General features: G+C 41.2%; 2 protein-coding genes across 4 annotated transcripts in view; both read right to left on the bottom strand.

The window, feature by feature from the left end:
• Nucleotides 1-5,792, bottom strand: part of LOC109865701 (probable helicase with zinc finger domain) — a 59,574-nt gene extending 53,782 nt beyond the window's left edge. For 2 of the 3 annotated variants that reach the window (XM_020454082.2, XM_020454085.2), the window contains exons 1-2: nucleotides 5,684-5,792; nucleotides 138-377 (exon numbers count right to left, since the gene is read on the bottom strand). In XM_020454082.2, the coding sequence (XP_020309671.2) occupies nucleotides 138-359 (222 nt within the window). In that variant the 5' untranslated portion in view covers nucleotides 360-377; nucleotides 5,684-5,792. Of the gene's footprint in view, nucleotides 1-137; nucleotides 378-5,582 lie in introns of all 3 variants that reach the window. The other variant, XM_020454084.2, reaches the window with a different exon arrangement.
• A 695-nt stretch (nucleotides 5,793-6,487) lies between these two features.
• Nucleotides 6,488-13,021, bottom strand: LOC109865700 (26S proteasome non-ATPase regulatory subunit 12-like). Its single transcript, XM_020454081.2, has 11 exons — nucleotides 12,658-13,021; nucleotides 11,923-11,982; nucleotides 11,659-11,787; nucleotides 11,217-11,324; nucleotides 10,932-11,036; nucleotides 10,014-10,163; nucleotides 9,474-9,608; nucleotides 9,114-9,226; nucleotides 8,505-8,679; nucleotides 8,170-8,247; nucleotides 6,488-7,104 (listed from the first exon to the last, which is right to left on the bottom strand). Exons 1-11 carry the CDS (start codon nucleotides 12,781-12,783, stop codon nucleotides 6,895-6,897), a joined length of 1,389 nt encoding a protein of 462 aa, XP_020309670.1. The 5' UTR covers nucleotides 12,784-13,021; the 3' UTR covers nucleotides 6,488-6,894.
• Between the last annotated feature and the right edge of the window lie 4,276 nt (nucleotides 13,022-17,297).

The raw sequence follows: 17,297 nt of genomic DNA, 5'->3' as shown, positions 1-17,297 counted from the left end.
ATCTGGTTCTCAGAAAACAAATCCAAGTCAAGATGGGCTTATGACACTTTACTTGAACACACTTAAAAACCCATATGTGGGCCACACTGGGGGAGTGGGTCGAAAGGTGTGCATCCCAGATCAGTCTGACGCCTCACCAGCTGTAGCAGGGCGGCTATCCTGTAGAGCAGGGCGCGGCTGCGGAGGGGGGTAACCGTGTCGTTGGGGGGGTTGGATGTGGGGGTTCCAGGGCTGGGAGGGGCCGGGGGGCCGAGGGCCAGCAGCGCATCTGTGCAGTGGCTCACCGCCACCTCGTACTCCCGCCTGGCTAACGATCCGCTGGCTTCTTCACATGACTTCTCCGCTCTCCTGTCCGCCATGACTCAGGGACAGAATGTCTGGAGACAGAAAGAGAAAAAGGGCGTTTAAGTTGCACCTAGACACCGATCGTGGGTCAGTTTTAGCATTTCCCCCACTAATTGTAAAGGTAAGGATTGGGGGAGAGGAAGTTGTATCTAGATCTGTATCTAGTGGAAACTTCACCCCGGAGTGAGAGACAGGGGGGGCAATGCTATTTCTGTGATGGGGTACTTGGGGTAGTGGGCTGGTAGGTCTATTTGTAGACACTTGCTTTGACGAGTTGAAATATCTTGGAATCCAGCTGTGTTGGTTCATAGACCTATATTCTCCTCAGAGCTAAAAATAAGTAGTCACGTGTGGCACGACAAACCTAAGTTAGTCCTACTGGTTCCTAAGCCTGGTGTACACTAGGCTTGGGCGGTATACCTTATTTGGAAATAGCCATGGGATGTTTTTTTCAATACTGTTTAAACTATTTCTTAGGATTTTTTTATTTTATACATTTGAATATTTGCAGCTACTTTTTAAGTAAATACCTGCAGTCAACTTGTGCAATACGTTAGGAGATAAAGATCGCATTCTTCATTTCACCCGTCACAATTCTTCATTATGAAGCTTACCGGTAGTCCCCAGTCTGTTTACAAGCGCACAACAACGAGACCAGAGCCTTGTAAATTAAGCTGTAGGGCAGCAATGTGCTCGTTGGCAATCACTATGGGATTTTACATGTACTTGTTTGAATTGCTAACCTTCGGATTACAGAGGCTCAGTTGGGTTTGAACATTTGTGTTCAGTGCGAATATTACAGAATATCCTGGGATGGCTGAAGGTCGGTATGACAATCTTACGCTGTCCAAGAAAGTTTGAGATCAGAGACAAAATCCCCTACTTGGGCTGTGCGGTCGTCACTGACGCTCGTTTAATGAGCAGGTCAGAGATGCAATTTGAGGACTACTGTCTTTGAGCAGTCCCATACGTCCCTATATTCTCAAACATGTTTGACAAAATCTGCAATGCTCTTGGAATGTGAGATGTGCAACGCCAAATGTTAAGAACGGTGAATAGTAATATCCAATGAGAACTCGCCAGAGAAGAAGCCGGTGAGATGACGTTGTTTTGCATCAAGAATGTGTAGACTCTCAAGCAGGAGAGATGACTACTAGTATGCATTTGTACTTGCCTTTAAACAAAGCTTCAAATGGTTACAGTTCTGAAGTTCACAATAAATAATATTCAATTAAAAAAGTTGGCTACATAAGATTAACTGTATTGCAAGGGCGAATGTCTGACTGAAAACGTCTGAGGCTGCTTTGAGCCACAGCTCGTTCTAGCTAAGTTTCACAATCTAAATCACATCACATTGTTTTCCGCAAAACAGAGTGGTATCGAGAATCCTCACGACCAACTGAAGAATCTTGTACAGTGTGGCTCGTCTGTGCTGTGCCACATTGTTTAGTGCGCGCACCATTACGTTGGCAAGACAACAAAAAGCTACAGGAAAGACGGTTGTTTAACGCGAGACTCAACGATGTTAGGATTTTGAAAGTGTCGGGTCTAGGGTACACACGGCATTGCATAGGTGGTGTGCAATACTTTTCAATGCCACAGCATTCTAGGCTATGTATTCATCATTTCATAGTGACAACAATTTTGTAAGTGATTAAAAGTTTAGGCTTTTCAAATATAGTAGTCAAATATTTTAACTGTTCCACAGCTAGCACACCGGATTCCACTTGTCAACTCATCATCAAGCCTTAGAATAGGTAAATCAGGGGAGCTGGTTCAAGCCTACAACAAAATTGGGACTTGTTTGGGGGTCCACGAGGAGAGGTTTGAAAACCAGTGTACTAGCCTAAAAAGCAACTGATGTTTTTATTTTACTCGGCAAGTCAGTGAAGAACAAATTCTTATTCACAATGACGGCCTCCCCGGCCAAACCCTAACGATGCTGGGCCAATTGCGCGCCACCCTATTGGACTCCCAATCACCGCCGGTTGTGATACAGCCTGGAATATGGTCTGAGAAAAAGCTCTATGTGGGCTTCCCTGAAACAAGAACCACATCCTTTTTTGATGTCATAACAAATGTGCTGAGAGGCCGAGCAGTATTTCCTCTGTGGTAGTAGGTCTATATACAGGCGTAGTTGTTTACCAAGGCATTTCAATACATTTGACTCAAAAATAAAAGCTCAAGTCAAATGACAAGCTTGTTTTAGGCAGGTTTTTTCATTGTAACATATAGGCACCAAAAAGGCCCCATGGCCAATGCCACTCGAGTCAACTGGAGTTATCCATTGGCGGTGTTGAACCACAATTGAATGGCTAAGGAAGGACCCATCAACGGCACTTATATCAATAAAACATCATGTGTGCAGCTGCGGCATTGGGTACTAATGTATGCTGTCTACAGGTGACACGAGTATTTCTGCACCTAATAAGCCGAAGCTATATGCACACAGGCAACAGGGGCAGTGAGTGGACTACACTTGCCGTGCAAAAATTTACCCAAAATCAATTAGAAATAACCTGTCCACCGGTGACACTTGAGTATTTCTGAACCTAATAGGCCTATAGGCACAACTACAGGCAATAGGGGCAGTCGAGTTTACTACTGGACACTTGCGGCTGTTAACACTTGTGGTGGCATCTGTCCTCTGCAGAGAGGGTGGTGTCCTCTAGCGTTAATCACAGCACAGAGCTGAGCCTGGCCATGGCATCCAGGGATTCAAGGGATACAGTGTCTCGAATAGAAAAGCACGCTACCGTCCCACAACAGAGTGCAATGACAAATAGCTGGGAGGGGAGAAGGGGGGTGACTAGCTGATGTTTTCATGCACTTTACTAAATTTTACCTTTAACTAGACAAGTCAGTTACGTACAAATTCTTACTTACAATGACGGCCTACCCCGGCCAAACTCGGGGCAATTGTACACCGCCCTACGGACTCCCAATGGTACACCGGATTCTGTCCAGTGACTGTAGTGACAGCCAGACATTGGGAGGTACATGGAGGCCTAAATGTAAAACCTGACATGCAGTGTCTGTGGTGAGGGGTCGTCCCGGTTTCAGATAGCCTCTGCTTTGACTAAAAACAGAAAAGGCCTCCGGGCCCAAGGAGCAACTTATAACAAACTCTCCATTTCTCTTTATCGGGGTTTGATATGATTCTTTCATAGTGAAGAAACACACTACGCCACAGCAGTTATATCTAAGGACAGTAGCCTATTACAACACCACCTCTACTTTAGCAGAAGTGGGGCTAGTCTTTGTTTATGACCATCATTGACTGAGACAGCTCTCAGTGTAGGGTGTCCAATCAAAAACACATTTTGACCAAGCGGTAAAATAATATATTAATTGTGTTTTTTATAGCCCAAACCTCCTGTCTCTATCATAATCCGTTCAAACGTTATTGTAGTTTTAACCATTGTATCCTAGGGTGACTAAATCAATGGAGGCCAGAAGAAAAGTGGTAAAAACAAAATTGCATTGTGTCAGCTCGGCTGGATGCTGTGCGAGAATTAAGGCAAACTGACAGGCTCACTGTTGTACTCGTCATCTTTATTCTCAAATCTGGAGGAAATGAAACGAGGCAAGATAGATATCGAATTTGAGACATGATATGTAGCATTTTCCAACTTTTTGGATATGTTAATGATACGTTGGAGAAAAACCAACTGAACAATTCTGAAACTTGAAGAATCAGATGTGTCTTGGTATAAAATAAGGAAGCATATTTTCACCCACTTTGGGCAAAGTGGGTGGACACCCCACTCAGTGTCTAATGTAGTTTCCACAAAGTGAATCACACATATTTCAATTCCCTCACAATGACCAAGATGAGTGTATAAGCTAGGTTACTTAGGCTATATTTTAGTCATGCCATAAGTCCTAACCTAAACCAACACCACCCCACAGAATTTGTGTGTAACATTATCTTGTAAGGAATACCTCAGATAAGGCCAAGGTTCAGAGGAAGGTTTCCAGAGTATTCAAAGCATTATAGGAAATGCTACAACTACTGTTGTGGAAATATCACTCACAGCACGTTGGAATGCAAATACATATTTGATGACCCAAATAGGCCAACACTTTTTGTTTGGCATCTTTAAGTCTATTAGCTTGAACTTTTGTACTATTGTGGATGGGTCAATAGACAAGAAATTGAGAGAACCAAAGACATGACATGAGCATGCTATGGCAGTTTGTAAGAGCAAAATGACAACCATGTGGCTTGCAAGTAAAGGCCATAAGAGTCATTAATTATATTTCACAGTCAAATGAAACACATCATTTCAAATAAACACAGATGAATCAAGGGGCGACATTTTTAGGCTGTTAGCTAGCTAGTTACTACATCGCTATGGTTTAGCTAGTGTTTACCTAATGGCAAGTTTGATCAAAACACAATGCCCCATTCAGCATGATCGCTCCAAAAAAATACACTCCTATAGACTAATACAAATATTTTTAAAAACAGTCTATTTTGAGATTCCGGGTCAGTTAATAATAGATGTACCATGTCTGTTGGCGAGCCACTAACGTTAACGATTAACTTGTCCGTCGTTGGTATTAGCTAAAACAACACGGTAAAAGCACCCGCTAACTGTGGCTGGCTTCGAGTTCGCTCGCATGTTTGGTAGGACCACAGTGCAATAGTCGTGTGGCGTGATCTAGCTAGTTAGCTCACATTAGCTTGTATCAAGGCATTCAGCTATCTATTGTGGCATATTGGTGTGCAACGTGATTAAATATAGGAGGAATTTGAACCATGGAAATGTATTGCTTCCAACTTTAAAAACAAAGAAATTAGATTTGCAAATCATTTTGCTAGCTAGGTGGGCTAGCAATAATTTTGTGATGAGACTGTAGACTCACTGAGCGATAGTAGCCAATACCATTGGCACATAATTTACAACAATATTACGAGGAAAAAACATAAAACAGTTCCATAATAATTGTCGTTAAATGTATCATGAGTACATAGTGAGAAAATGGTGCTGTCGACAGCAGTTTGCACGTCAGCCAAAATAGGGCCCTTCGCTTTGGTTTTGGCACCAAACTAGCTTGCTAACGTTAGCCATCTGGCTAGCATGTTGACCAAAACGTATGCAGAATGGATACACAACTAACGTTTCCGAGCTATCGTTAGCGATATTGCACGGGCCTGTAATTTTGGCTCGGTTTTTAGACGTATAGAAGTGACATGACATTACATTGTGGTCGCGGCATGAATTGTATACCTTCATTACTCTCAGAATGTGTTACAGATGGGAGTCAAGTCGGTGTCCTTGCCACTGAAAAAGACAACTGAAAGGACTGAAAATAGGAAGTCTACACTTACCTAGCTTTACTTTCTACGCCATCTTGGATCCACTTGTCAGCCCATCGCAAAGGATAGTGGGAAAAAGCTCATCTGAAGGTTGAGGGGATTTGGGTCTTTTTGGTGTAGGTTGGGGTTTGACCATTGTGAACTTCTAACCAAGTCATATACCAGTCTTTAAAGCAAGTCATTATGCCAGTTTTCATACATTTCCCTAGATAATTGCATTAACCAGTTTCCAGGGTTCACCTAGCTGCACTGTAAATTATATAACAGTATTACATCAATAAAACATTGTGTGTTGTATTTTGTCCACCTCATTTCAGCTACTATCTGGACAATTTTCAGAGATATTTTGATGTATAGATGATTTGGATAATTAAAACAATAGAAAGATCATGTGTAATCGTACATAACTACATTTGAATTTTATTTCTACATAAAATCCCATTGTCTTTGCTTTTATATAACTGCTATAGTTCTATTTTCATATGGATATAACTACACAGTAAGGTAGAAATGGTCAATATAATAAATAAGCTCACAAAAATAGGTCTTGATTTAGTGCCACCTGTAACATTTAGTCATCACTAGATAGCTAGAGGATCCAGAACCTTTCAAACCAACAACAAAAAGCTGCATCTGTCAGGTTTGCCTTTCACAGCTTTTAAACAAGTATTCTTAACTTGATCTGACAACCGTTAAATAAAACTCCATAATAATCATATTCTGTTACAATACTCAACAAAATAATATCCATTATGCCAGGTGAGAAGTGTTTACACTGCGAAGTAGATATTACAACAACAAAAAGACGTCAAGAACTCACAGCAAATGTTTTAATACAGCAAGTTGCACGCAAATGCTTTAACACGAAATCCCTTAAAACAGTTACATGAAAAAGCGAGTTGGGAACAGGAGCGAAAACATTTACAGTGTATGCCCCTCTGTGGTCTAGGTTCTAGAACAAAGTACATGCTCAAATTGTGGTAGATAAAATTGGGAGACCACTCTAAACAGCGTAATTCGTATTACATCAGTGGGACGAGAGATCGTAACATACGGTAAGACTTGTTTATTGTAAATGCTTCAACTTTGCGTGTGGTATGGGGTATTTGTTATTCCAAAAGTGTGGGCAGTTGACATTGGAATAACAGTTCATTCATCAATGTAAATTCAGAAAAACTCAATAAAGTAAAGAAGAAGAAAAAAAACAATGCACTCGGTCCTCATCACTGCAGGTTGTGTATCATCTCCTCTTTGGCGATGAGATGTGTGGTTTTGTTGACCAGGGACATGAGGGAGTTCAGTTTGTGGGACCAGTCGTTGAGCAGGTCGTTGGGGTCCTTCGGCCTCTGGAAGTTGATGATCCCGGCTAGCCTGTCCACCTTGGCGTAGATGGTCTTGTTCACCACCAGGTTGGAGAGGAACTCCTCAGACTCCTGCAAGAGATATTAGAGATGTTAGAATCTGTGTCTTCAAAAGACTATCAATAACACACATTTAATCACACATTTAATTTAGGGTACTATAGTACTTCTATAGATAACCATTTTTTGTTGAGTTTTCACACTCCAATATCAAGTTGAGAATATGGATTGAGCTCAACTGTCGACCACTCAGCGAAAATTAAGTTGCCATGAGGAGTGCCGCATATATTGCAATGAGTGAGATGGTAGACCTCACTTTCACACAGTATCTGCGCATGGGTTCTCTTCACACCGTTACAGCGTGGTAGCAATGGGACCAAAATGGCAGAGAAGTTTAGCCTTGCACTTAAAATGCTTAATTATTGCAGAAATTGACCCGCTATGCTGTTTACTTTGTACATTACGTCATATCTCTAAGTCTACCTTTGATTTGACCTTTAAGGTATGAAAATCTCTAGTATTTAGTACTTTGCTAAAGCAGCAGCTACTCTTCCTGGGGTCCAGACAAAAGAGAAAACATGACATAATACATAACATTAGTAGACAAGTACAGCACAGGGACAGAACTACTTATATTTAAAATCAGAATATACGCTTTCATACATTCCTTTGCTCTACTGTTACAATTGCTTTGTCTCAGCCGGTTCTGACTTTCTAATCTCACAGCACCTGTTGTTCTGTAAACACCAGAGGTAATCTCACAACATTAGGAACCATCCGTGTCCTTGGTTATTGCCTAAGCATTTCGTTGGACGGTGTATCCCGTACATACGACCAACAAAACTTGACGTCAACACTGCGCGTAATCATGCGATTCATAGATGCGATTGAATGCAAGTGCAACACACGAAAACAGAAAGGCAACAATCATGTGAAGTTTCACCGAAGTCGTTAACTCCTGTTCAGATCCCCTGGCGTGAACAGAGACGCACCATAAGGAGCTGCACCTAAGTTTAAACCTTATTTTGGAGGGAAAACTATCCTTTAAGGTTGCATTCATTAGGGTTGAGGACCAGTAAGAATTCCATCCCCTGCCAAAAATGTAACAGATGTAAAGAGTAGATTGGTGGTGCTTACGTCTATGGAGAGGTCCAGGAGGCCAGCCATCCTCTTCATTGTGATCCTCGTGTAATATTTGGCCATAATTCTTATATTCTAAAAGGAGAGATTAAGAAAAAAACTAAAATAAGCAACGGTGCAACATGACATAGCTGGAATCAAAAACACCAATTACGTGACAGTATTCTAGATGGGAAAGGGACGTTCCAAGATCATTTTTCAGCAACCATGTTCCAACGAGACAGCATTGTGATTCCACCACAGAACCTTTGCTAAAACAAACTATCCCACTAAGGTAATTGTGATATTCTATCTATAGATATTCCATGAAAGCAGTTCCATAAACTACTTACGTGCTCCACCACTCTATTCTTGAGGTCCTTCCACCTCTTTTCGCCCTCCTCCGAGCAGTTGAAAACGTCGGTGGCCGGGCTGTCGGGGGAGCCCTCTCTCAGCTCCTTCCCATAATCTTCCACCAGGGAGGCCCAACGCATCAGCTCCATGGTGGTGAACTGTTTCAGGAGGTCCCTGGAGGGAGAGGTAAGAGGGAAACCACGATGAGACGAACCACAGCATGGCAAAAGCACCACCCCACAATGATATGTAGTTGAGGCACCAGAGTTTAGTAAGATCAAGCATGTGCAGTTGGTAGCTTAGCTAGGTTTCACCACTGGGAATTGGCTAGGTTATATGGTACCTTCGCGAATATATAGTTAATTACTGTGTTACAGAGTTGGATGATGAGGAATATTGTGAAACAGTATTGAATGCTAAGATTATTACGAATTAATCATCTCGAGGTTACATTCTTCTGATGAGGAATATTTGGACATTGCTGATGAGAAATAATGTGTTATACCATTGAAGATTTTAAGGAATGAACCATCGAAGCTAGATTACATTCTTGGTATTTGAGGGGAGAAATTAAATCACCGGAATATAATGCGATTTAAATGTCTTACTTGTATTTGGGTATTTCTTCCAATTTCTTGTCTTCGTTGATTCTGTGCACCAGGTCGGACTGCTCGTTGTCGTAGGGAGCCAGTATCACGTACAGAACAACACTTTTCAGAGCCTGGAACAGGAAAGAACATTGGCGTTGTATCGTTATGCATTTTAAAAAGGTGCAATCTGTAACGTCTTAGTCCCCTGTGAAGCCAGACCCAATGTTAGCCACATTTTCACCAGTCAGTGTGCAGTACACTCACTAACACCCTCTCCAACTAAGTCCTGCTTGTAAGAGAAATATTTTCTTTCAGAAACAACAAATGTACAGCTGAAGCCTAAAAAAAAAACCACATTATTCTGAGACCAGTGTTTACCTGTTGCCATTTGGAACTATCCTCCAGAATGCAGGGGGTATCGTAGATGGCACGGTAGTGTTTGCAGATGGACAAGTAGGATCCCTCGTGCTGGTCTACTTGGATCATCAGATTGTAATACTTCAGCTTAGACTCCTAAGGAAAAATAATGACGTAAATGGTTAAAAATATTGCAGCTTGGTTCTTCACTGCTATGTTTCTTCATCAGGAGCAGATTAGACCGCCAAAAACAGTCATTTTTTCCAAACAGCCGAAAATAAAAATATGACTTCAATATTTTGCAGGAAATAAATATTGTTTTCTGTCAAACTGTTCCAAAATAGGAAAACGAAAGTGAATGTTTTGATTGGAACATTGAATGTTTAGGTAGTTCCTCCTCCACCCCAATAGACAAAACCACAAATGGCACACTATTCCCTACATAGCATACCCAGACCCCTATGGGCCCTGGTCAAAAGCAGTGCACTCTAGAGAACAGGGTGCCATTTGGGAGGGAGGCCATATCATAACACCCAGCCTGAATAAACTCTTTTCTCTCACCTCAGTGCCGTCCTCTGTAAAGAACTTGGTATTGATCTTCTTGCTAATGATCTGGGTGCGGATGTAGTCCTTGACGGCGATGCACAGCCTCATTTGCTCCAGGATGAACTCCACCTTCTCTTTCTTCTCCATGGAGCCGTATGTCTCCACCTGTAGGGTGAAAGAGTGCATGCTATCAGAGGCAGAATGTTATACTCTAGCCCTGGGTCATGTTCATTAGGGCACGTCATAGCAAAACGTTTCTCATTCGGCAAGTTCAGTTAATACCACTCCCATTTCGTGCCTACTGAACACGGCCAAGCTGTGCAACATCACAGCCTGGACCGGGAGAAGAATGGTTTGTGAACAACTGTTGTATTGGTCCTGGAGGGCACAACACTTCACAGATACAATATTTTATTTTGATTATTTATGGTGTCTCAGCCAACTTCCACTGAAATTATGAAAAAGGAAATTTCGCAGTTTTCAACTTATTTTTCATAATATCGAGCACCTCCCCAAAATATATGTAAATGGCGAGTTTCTATGTTTTGTAGTAAAAAAGATGGAAGAAAAGTGTTTCCAATGACAATGCCTACTCATAATTGGTTAAAAATCACACGATGCACACCAATTATGTAATTGGAAACACTTTTCTTCCATATTTTGTACTACCAAACAAAGAAACTCGCAATTTTCACACATGTTGATGTTGGGGTGGTGCTGGAGATGATGAATATGAAGTTGAATATTTTTTTTAAACTTCCTTTTATTTGATGTCAAGGGGATTTGGCCGGCAGTTTGAGTTCTGCACTTGTGTCTGAAGATTCAGACCAGTAAGTCAAATAGCTTCATGCAACATGGATGGTTGAAACCTCTTACCTCCAGTCTATAAGAAATTGTGAAAACTGCCAAGGAATGCCAGTGAAAACCCCTTACCTGCAGCTCTTGGAGGATGGCTGCAGCCTCTTTGACCTCACCATGCTGCTCCTTGATGTTTGCCAATGTTTTGGTCAGCCTGGCCCGCTCAATCTCCACGTAGATCTGAGTGAGGGAAACAAAGCCGTTAGCGCATTTGAATTGCATGGAGACATGACTTGGACTCACAAAAGTAAAATAATTGTTTTATGCCATCTGAATATGCATGATTGGTGGTATCATCTTAATGTCATTTTCGGATGATCCAAGTAAGGATAATCAGAGAAAGTTCATGACACCACGCACCTTGCCAGCGGTCACTGTGCGTAGTGTGTCAATGAGTCTCAGCTTAACAGTCAGGTCGGTGACGGTATCTACATACTTGTAACATTTTTGCACCATCTTAGCAACAGCCTGAGAATAGAGAAACAAAGCAAAAGAGAAGGTTATATACCAAAAGAGCGAACATCAGGCAACACTTTACTTTGTCTTGGAACACATAAAAGGACACGAAGAAAACATTGTTTTGATGGCAAAGCACCGTAACCTACTGGTGCATACCTGAGGTGTATTCACGATAAACCAAATGTTGGCAAACAGAACAAAAACATTACATTTGTTTGTTGCGTTGCAAGCAGTTTTCTGTTGCAAAACGTTTTGGCAACTGCTTGCACTAATTAATACACCCCTGCCTCAAATGTTTTACCTTCTCTTAGTATCCCTTCAAAGAAGGAGCCCCAACTCTCACCCCTTTGAGCTGACTCCTCCTTTTAGAGAGCAGCATGATGTTTTCATTTAGGGCATCCATGTCCTTCGCTTCATAGCACATCTGCACAACGGCCACCAGGATTCTGGAGGTTGACACCATGTCAGAAGCCTGTGAAGATGGATAAAAAGAGAACAATGTTACTCAAAGATAACTATGCGATTAGTCAGAGGAGTATGATCATTTATATTGTTTAATCTCAATGGAGTATGATGTTTAATTAGAAATGAATGAATTCACACTCACAGTCCTCGTTTGCTTCTCCAGCGACAAAAGGCTTTCAACGGCCTCCTGCAGCCGACCTTCCTAGAAAAGCAGAGCAGATCAAGCTTACAGTCAGGACAAATGACAGACAATTCTTATAAAGATCCATTTAAAATGACCACACATGATCAAATTATGAGATGGATAACAAAAAATACTAATGAAAACTGTATCATTCATAAAGTCACTGCTGATCAGAGTCTGATTCGAGAAAGCCAAAGATGTTAACACATTTCTGTCAGCTTTGACACATGATTAAAACTGAAAAACTTAACCAGCAAGCTATAACGTTTGTATATTTCTAACAAGAAGTAGCGGGGTCTTCGAAAAACAATAACTGTGGTACCTACGTTAGTAGTTGGTTGATAAATTAGTATACAATCCAACTGAAACGATCAAACCGGATAGTAAGCATAACATAACACCAAGAGCCAAGATACTGTACTAGTAGAGTGTAGGTAACGTTAGCTAGAGAAGTTACCTGACGAAAACAATTACCGTAGCTAACGTTACCTAGCTAACTAATCGAGATGTATAACTTACCTTACAAGTAAATCGACTCAATATTTGTGATACTTTGTTGCAATACAGTTGCAATGTTGCCTATTATTACAAACAGCACTTTATTTGCTAACAAGTTAGCTAGCTAGCCATTCTGCTAACATTCGTGATGCACCATGACTCAGCCAGCGCTGGCCTCATTCATACCCAACTTACTTTTGCCATTTCAGCACACTCCGGTAGACGTGTATCTACAGTTGAACTGTAGTCGATCTCCATCTTCACAAGCTTGCCATCTGATCTTTCTGATCGCTCCACCTCTGCAGACATGTTTTCCGACATCGTAAGCTGAATACTACGGCGAATTTACAAGTGAAATTTCTGCTAAGTGCTAACTCCTGCTAGCACGCTGCTGTTGTGTCAAAACTACAGGAAGTGAAGGAAAACCGACCAATAACAAGGAACTGCAAAGGCCACCTAGGCTGCCAGAAGGACCCAGAGAAGGACCATAAAAAAAGATTTGTTATTTGTGTCAGGCGTTTTGACAGTCAATCCTTTCTTATTCACACAGCGTCCCTCTCTCTCAACTTAATCTTTCCAGCTGTCCTCACTTATATTGTTTGATAATTTTTTCCATTAATAGGTTATTGATGGGGGGAAACTGTGCTCAGGGTGAAACGTTATAATTTCCAGAATTATTTTCTAGGTTATTCTGGTATATTTTTTTAAGCATGAAATAGTGGGCCAATAACAAAAAGACCCCTGTCTCTGTGAAGGAGGCATTTTAAGTAAAGCGAATGTAAACCCAAATATGTTACACATGATCTAATTGACGATGATGATGATGTAGTCTCGAGGCCTTCCTTCCAAATCTCATCTCATTGACTCAACCATCAAAGTTTCAAGACAGTTGTGCACTCTTGGTAATATTTCTCTTGGTGTTATTTCAGACACAAACAGTCCTGTTTTAAAAAACATTGAGGGAGAGATAGTGAGGAATGTGTTTTATTTGCAAATGGCTTACACCCACGGTGGAATGAGAACATTTCCCTGACTGCCCAGGGGAAAACTCATATGCACTTTGATATTATTCTGTATAATGAAAAGCGCTTTACAAATGTCATGAATTATTATTATTATTTTTACTATTATTAAACCAACTGTATAGAGAAACCTGCCTCAGGAAGCCTATCATAGTAAAGTATGATTCTGAAAAGTCTATTGACACAATGTTGTGAATAATTCACACTAAATTCATATATTTATTAAGTTTCTTTCCTGAGCTTGAAATGTGAACACCACTTATAGTGCCTTGAGAAAGTATTTATACCCCTTGACTTATTCCACATTCTGTCGTGTTACAGCCTGAATTGAAAAATGGATTAAATATATTATTAGATTTTTTACCCAATACCCCTTAATCACAAAGTGAAAACATGTACAAGCTTCCTTTTTTTCCCACTCGGTCATTTAGGTTAGTATTGTATAGTAACTACAATATTATTGATCCATCCTCAGTTATATCCTATCACAGCCATTAAACTCTGTAAGTGTTTTAAAGTCACCATTGGTTCATGGTGAAATCCCTGAGCGGTTTCCTTCCTCTTCTGGAACTGAGTTAGGGAGGACATCTGTATCTTTGTAGTGACTGGGTGTATTGATACATCATCCAAAGTCTAATTAATAACTTCACCATGCTCAAAGGCTTATTCAATGTTATTTTTTAAAATTTGTACCCGTCTACCAATAGGTGCCCTTCTTTGCGAGGCATTGGAAAACCTCTCTGGTCTTTGTAGTTGAATCTGTGTTTAAAATTCACTGATCGACTGAGGGACCTTACAGACAATTGTATATGTGAGGTACAGAGATGAGGTACACCGAGGCACACCGAGTGAGTCCACGCAACTTATTATGTGAATTGCTCGGTCCACCATTGGGGTGCTAGGAGGGCGAAGAGACCAGAGGTGGCAGAATGGAGTGCTGGAGTTGAGGTGAAGGGTTTGAGAATAGCCTGAAAGTAGGGAGGGGCAGTTCCTCTTGGTGCTCCATAGGCAAGTAAAAGGGACTTGAAGTGGATGCAAGCTTCTACTGGAAGCCAGTGGAGTGTGTGGAGAAGCGGGGTGACATTGGATAACTTGAGAAGATTGAACACCAGGCGAGCTACGTTGTTCTGGATAAATTGCAGGGGTTTGATAGCAAAAGTGGGGAGTCCAGCCAATAGAGAGTTGCAGTAGTCCAGACGGGAGATGACAAGTGTATGGATTAGAACCTTGGACTTGAATGGTGAACAAAGAATTTAGCAGTATGTTGCTGTTTACACCTCGGCTGAAAGGTGTAGACCTCATCTCCATGTATTGACTCAAGTTAACCAGCAGATGTCACTAGGACATTACTGTTCATGATTTGGTTTCATTCACACAGTTCATTGCTTTGAAAGATTTCCCTCAGAAATAAATACAACTCATGTAGGTCAGTGATTTTCCTGCTCCGGGGGGAGGCTGCACCTAAGCGCTGGCCTAGGATCATATTTCCCCAACACAGACTAAACCTTAACCTTAACAGCTTGAAAATTAAACATGGCCTGTAATCAGCTCAGAGAGGAGACCAAATATGAAATAATGAAAATATTGGCCAAATAAAACAGGGCTGAAGAGGCATCCAAATATTTGCAGGATCCTAAAGCACTCATTCAAGTAATGTAGGGCAAATATCAACAGTACCGATCAAGCCTCCATCGATAACAACCATGTCATCTTTATGATGGAGTTGTGTCTACAATAAACGCCTGAGAAGAGACTGCCTGAGAACTAATTGAAACACTTTTATAAGCATAGCATTTTAAAGTGATATGGAGAACGAGAAATCAATTGTGAGTGTGACCATGCAAATCATAATGAGGGCATTTTAATTTTATAATCCTGAATCCACTTTTTGTTACCCTGCGCTGAAACGATCTGAGATCCATTGACAGACTGAAGATGAAACCACATCCAGCACTCTTATCGAACACACGGCTGAGAGCTTGAGTCCGACCCATGCCCATTGTCTACTTCTGAAAAGTGGGCCACAGGTATTGCGTAACATGACTTAATTTGAGGATGTGCTGTTCTGAGCTAGAGCTTTAGGAAGCCATACAGGGCTATTGTGTGCGCTGAGAAGGTCATATATCTAACATAGAGCCTAACACCCTTTCTAATCAAAAACAGACGTTATTCAAATGTTGGAGTTACATCATTATTGTAATGTTGGTCCAACTACAAACTATATCACATGAAAAGCTATTGACTATGTCCGAAATGGCATCATGTCCCCTGTATAGCACACTACTCTTGACCCGGGCCCATAGGGCTCTTGTCAAAAGTTGTGCAGTATGTAGGGAATGGGGTGCCATTTGGGACAGATCCATTGTTATTTTCTATTGAATCAAATTGGCACAAAGTCCTATAGACATTGGAACTTGGAATAAAACCCTAAAAGATTAAACCATATAAGCAAGTCATGTTTCCTGAAACATGTAACTGGTTCATTTATTCCACTTCTTATTGCTTGATCAGTTTGCCCACAATTATTTTATTTTACCTTTATTTATTTAACCTTTATTTAATGAGGCAAGTCAGTTAAGAACCAATTCTTATTTACAATGACAGCTACCAAAAGGCCTCCTGTGGGGAAGTATGCTGGGATTAAAAATAAAAATAAATTAAATAAAAATATAGGACAAAAAACTCATCACGACAAGAGAGACAACATTACATAAAGAGAGACCTAAGACAACAACATAGTAAGGCAGCGACACATGACAACACAGCATGGCAGCAACACAACATGACAACATAACATGGCAGCAGCACAAAACATGGTACAAACATTATTGGGCACAGACAACAGCACAAAGGGCAAGAAGGTAGAGACACCAATACATCGCGCAAAGCAGCCACAACTGACAGTAAGAGTGTCCATGCTTGAGTCTTTGAATGAAGAGATTGAGATAAAACTGTTCAGTTTGAGTGTTTGTTGCAGCTCGTTCCAGTCGCTAGCTGCAGCGAACTGAAAAGACGAGCTAAAATCCATATTAAATGCGTTTTGCCGTGCTTGAAATGTCTCCGCTTTCCAGCTTCGGCTATAACTGGAGGGGTTATAACGCTGGTCTGACGTAAAAGCTGATAGTCCTACGGTTGTGGATGGTGTTCATTGCAAAGAAAAATAGAATCCAATTCCCTTTTCTGGTTTTGGGACATAAACTCTTATTATGTGTGAGTTGAAGTGGGTAAAGCTCAAATGTGTAACAACTGTCTATTTCTACCCCCTTAATCACTGAGCCATCTCACTCTCTGGCAGAGGTTATTTCAGGTAGTGGAGTAAATGTGTTGAATTTGAATAAGGGCGGCTGCTAGCCATCACAGGGAATGTACTCTATAGAAGTGGATGATAGAAGCTCGTCTGTTTTCGTGTATGTTAAGTTAGTTGATGAATGGTGATGTTCCCAGAACAGTGGCGGAGAAAGCATCTGTGCCTATCAAAAAGTCAATTAGCGAAATTCATGGTAACGTTGATGACCTTCTCGAGTATCCCTTTTGAGAGGTCATCTAACTTTCCGCGTTGGCGGCGCGCTCGCACTCACAATCACTCACTCCGTCAGTGTTGTGGGTAGGGCTGTGTGATCAAACATCTTCCACGTGTGTTAGCTTGTCTTATGATGAATCATCATTCACAGTAATTTATGAACGGGATTTACAGTTCACACATTCAGTAAGTATGTGGCCTATGTGGGAATCAAACCTAAACTTCGGTTGCTAGCACTATGGTCCAACCATCAGAGCCAACGGAACCAATACTTTCCCGCTACGGTATTCCCT

The sequence above is a fragment of the Oncorhynchus kisutch genome, linkage group LG20 (genome assembly GCF_002021735.2).
Source record: "Oncorhynchus kisutch isolate 150728-3 linkage group LG20, Okis_V2, whole genome shotgun sequence".
Classification (NCBI taxonomy): domain Eukaryota; kingdom Metazoa; phylum Chordata; class Actinopteri; order Salmoniformes; family Salmonidae; genus Oncorhynchus; species Oncorhynchus kisutch.
This window is presented reverse-complemented; position numbering and strand designations above follow the sequence as displayed.

Bases quoted from the DNA above. Each gene is read 5' to 3' on its own strand.
- LOC109865700 (XM_020454081.2), bottom strand. From the start codon at position 12,783: ATGTCGGAAAACATGTCTGCAGAGGTGGAGCGATCAGAAAGATCAGAT. The intron at 11,788-11,922 runs GTGAGTGTGAAT...CCATCTTCACAG, and splicing joins TGGAGAAGCAAACGAGGACT to GCTTCTGACATGGTGTCAAC. The intron at 9,609-10,013 runs GTGAGAGAAAAG...ATTTTTCCTTAG, and splicing joins TTACAGAGGACGGCACTGAG to GAGTCTAAGCTGAAGTATTA.